Genomic DNA, 4,272 nt, shown 5'->3' with positions numbered 1-4,272 from the left:
ATAAACTTGTGACTCAATGGCACTTCAGAGAAGCAGCTATGAGTTAACAGTCAAGATCTTCCCATTGTCTTCCCTGTCCCATTATTTTCTTATCAACTAAGCTGTCCTTATCAGAGATGATAAATAGATCTCCACACAGGATCACACAACTAGTAAGTGTCTGAGGCCAGATTTGAGCTCAGGATGAGGAGTCTTCCTGACTCCAGGGCCACCACTTTATGCACTGTGGCACCTATCTACCTCACACACACACACACACACACACACACACACACACACACACACACACCCCAAACGATGGCAACATTCATCATTAGAGGGATTATGGGAAGATAGGCATGCACATGCAGTGCTGGTAGAGCTATGATTTAATCCAGCCATTTTGGAAAGCAATTTGGAATTATGCAAATCAAGTGACTGAAATGCCTGTATATTTAAAAGATCCAAATAGTTTGTTATTAAGCTTATATCCTAAGAGCACTGATAAGAAAAAAGATCCCATGTAATAGCAAAGAAATAGAAATAAAATAGATGGCTATCCATTAGGGAATAACCAGAAAAAAATGGGTACAGAAATATAATGAAATATTACTATGTTGCAAGAGTGTGATGAATACACAAAAGCAAGAAAAATTCTACAAATGGGTCTGGTCATTCCCCAACGGCTAACTGTGTACTTTGTTTCTAATTCTTTGCTACCACAAAGACTCTAAGTTACTTATAGAGTAACTTGGAGATGGCAAATGGTGATGTCCTTTCCTTTTCCTCAGGTCATGAGGTGATGGGTTAGGGTGGGAAGGTTAATAAGCAGGAAGGACAAATGGAAGACAGAAAGTAATTGGGGTAGATGGTATGAATTTACCAAGCTAAGTGCCACAGCAGAGACAAGGATCAATTCCTCCATGCCTACTCTGACCTCTAAACTCATGGAGAAAAAGGAAATAGGAAATGCCTCTGGTCCTCTCCTTTCTACGAATCCCTCCTTTTTCATTCCCTTGTCCTGAGTAAAAAACTGATCATATAAATATATCCTCCTCTCTTAGATTGATCCTTTTGTTCCCCACTAATCAGTACTTTCCATTCTTCCCATCGTCCTAGCAACCAACAAGATATTATTCTGTGTCCCCACTATCCTGCTTATGTTAAGTATGACACAGGTCCATGGACATGCAGTAAGAGATTAAGTCTCCTCTTCTTTTGATATATACATTATTTAATATCTTAAATGGGGAAATGTCACTACCATGTACATTTCTTCATAGAACCTCTAAATACAACCCATAGAACATCAAGGTTCCATAAAACAAAGTTTAGGAACTTCTATCCTGACTCTTGCCACTTGTGTGTGACCTTGGGCAAATCACATAACCTATTTGGGTTTCATTTTTCCTCAATAGAGTCAAATGAAGAGACTGGATTGGATGACCACTGAGGTCCCTTCCAGTTCTAAGTATGAAATTCTGTGAAACTACTTGAATGTGCCCACAACTCTTATTTCAAACTGAATACCCAAAATAGTTCTCACTCAAGACTTTTTCCCCCAAGTAATCTAGAGCTGACAATATTTTTTCCAGCAAAAGGCAAAGTCCGAGTGATAAATATTGAGTATGAACTGAGAGCAGATCAAATTTAGAAATTAAATTAACAAAAAGATGATTGTTAAAATATTCAAATACTGACCCTGGGCTTAACAGGAAATGTTGCCTCTGGAGCTCTGGAGTAGTGAAATAAAAACTGAATAAAAAAAGTTTAGTATTAAACTTCACTAGTTCTAAAAGAAGATAGATGTATATATTAATGTTAAAAGTTACTTACCCTTTTGTATACTTCCTGGTTAGCCTAAGAAAGATTACTGAAGAGGTTAATTGATCATTTCATTAGAAGAGAGAAAAAATTATACATCGTTGAGTAGAAAGAAGAGAATACACTTTACCTTATTTGCCTCCATATTTTGAAATATGCTGGTACAAAATTCCATAACTAAATCTGCAACCTAAAAGCAAAGAGATTCACTGGGATAATAAAGCTGGGAAAGTGAGTGAAAATGGAGAGCCTTGCTCACTATGGGCTACACATGTACAAATATTATATAATTGGTGCATCGTTATTGTTGTTTAGTCATTTTAGTCATCTGACTCTTCATGATCCTGTTGGGGGGGTGGCAAAGATTCTGGAGTGGTTTGCCATTTCCTTTGCCTGATCATTTCCTCATTTAGATGAGGAAACTGAGGCAAACAGGGTTAAGTGACTTGCCCAGGGTCACACAGTTAGTAAGTGTCTGAGGCTGTATTGGAACTCAGGATGATGAGTCTTCCTGACTCCAGGCCCAATATTCTATCCGCTGCACCACCTGGCTACCCAAATGGTACATGGTGTTATAGGGAAAAAAAGGTGATAATAAAATTTCATATTTCTATATTTTTATTGCTGAATAGTTTACAGAGGACCTTCCTCACATGTTCTCTAGCTGTCCTATTCTGAGAATGCTCTTCCTCCTTCACTCCAACTCTGACTTCTCTGGTTTCCTTTAAATCTCAATTAAAATCCCACCTTCTACAGAAAACCTCAATTTCAGTGCCTTCCCTCTATTAATCATCTCCATTTTTTTGGTATAAAGTTCGCTTTGTATATATATCTTTGCCTGTTGTCTCTACTATTAGACTATAAGCTCCATGAAGGCAGGGACTATCTTTTGCCTCTTGTTGTATCTCCAGCACTCAGAACAATGGCTGAAATACAGTAGATGCTTAAAAAATGTTTATTAATTAGTTGATCCTTTGAAATCACCTAACACAATTATTATAACAAATTTATAAGTGAAAGAAGTAAAGCTCAGAAGAGGTAAGTGACTCATCCAAGGCAATATGACCTAGAAGTTTCTGAGCCTAAATTCAAATCTTTGTGCTTCTGGTCTAGAACTGCCTTTCATAAAAACATTGATTTAATAAATAAGATCCTGTTATGTATTTTCAGTCTTTGGAGGGAAAACATTTACTTTGTTTCACACTATTTATAGCCTAATAGTTTTTTCTACTGATATTCATTTGGCTAGGATAAAAATAAATCAGCAATTAAATGAAGCCTTCTCTTTGAAGTTTGGTGCATCCTAGCATTTAATTTTGTTAGTTTGATCATGAAAACTTTCTCCTTTTGGAAGCTTTCCCAAGTGAAATTTCACTATTTTCTCAAGAAATTAAGTTTTTAAAAGGTATTTCTAAAAGTAGGCTTTCCAAGAACATCTGAAATAAACAGTAGATTGCCTTTATTTGTAGGACTAGTTGGTTTTTAAATAAATGCACACTAGGGCAGCTAGTTAGCACACTGGATAGAGGGCCAGGGCTGGAATCAGAAGGCCCTGAGTTCAAATTTGGTCTCAGATACTTTCTCATTGTGTAACCCTGGGCAAGTCACTTAACTCCACTCACCTAGCCTTTGCCCCTCTTCTGTTTTAGAACTGATAAGGGTTTAAAATATGTGTGTATATTAATGTATTGTGTTTATATTATACACATAACATACATGTATGTTTGTTGCATATCTATAAACATGTGTGCATACATGTATATTACATCTATACTGCATGTAAATGTGTGCATGTATTTATTTTAAATATAATATATGGGTGTGCAAATGTGTATATTGTATATATAATACATATAAATATATTGGTGTTCATGTTTATATTATACATAATATATAAATGTATGTCCGTATATGTTTATTACTTGTGTTGTGTATATGTGCACATATACACATTACATCTATATTATATATAAACATGTACATGTGTTTATATCATGTATAACATAAATGTGTGTGGGTGTGCATGTGTTTATATTACACATGTAATATATAAACATGAGTATGCATGCATGTTTATTACATATGCTATATGTGTGCTTATTTGTATGTCAATCTACTATGTATAAATATATACATATATTTATATTACATGTATAATCTATACTGATATCTAATATAATTTATATTGCACATAATATACATATGTAATATAATATTATAAATGTAATAATGTGTGTGGGTATACACATGTGTATATTATATCCATAGTGTATATCTACAAATATGTGCACATGAACATATATTTATATTATATATTAGAGATTGTGAATGTGTACATATATGTATGTTACATGTATAAATATATTTGTGTGCATATATTACTTATTTTACATATAAACATGTGTATTTGTGCATATGTAGATGTTTTTATATACATATGTATGTGTATATGTGTGTATATATATATAT

At 34.3% G+C, this 4,272-nt stretch overlaps 1 protein-coding gene across 1 annotated transcript in view; it reads right to left on the bottom strand.

Annotated features, from left to right (window-relative positions):
- Positions 1-1,668: 1,668 nt before the first annotated feature.
- Positions 1,669-4,272, bottom strand: part of NMS (neuromedin S) — an 11,761-nt gene continuing 9,157 nt past the window's right edge. The window contains exons 4-6 of the mRNA XM_044669303.1: positions 1,934-1,993; positions 1,816-1,839; positions 1,669-1,734 (exon numbers count right to left, since the gene is read on the bottom strand). Of these exons, the coding sequence (XP_044525238.1) occupies positions 1,669-1,734; positions 1,816-1,839; positions 1,934-1,993 (150 nt within the window). The remainder of the gene's footprint in view (positions 1,735-1,815; positions 1,840-1,933; positions 1,994-4,272) is intronic.

Source organism: Gracilinanus agilis, chromosome 3 (genome assembly GCF_016433145.1).
Source record: "Gracilinanus agilis isolate LMUSP501 chromosome 3, AgileGrace, whole genome shotgun sequence".
Taxonomy (NCBI): domain Eukaryota; kingdom Metazoa; phylum Chordata; class Mammalia; order Didelphimorphia; family Didelphidae; genus Gracilinanus; species Gracilinanus agilis.
Note: the sequence above shows the minus strand (reverse complement) of the source record. Positions and strands in the feature narration are given on the sequence as shown.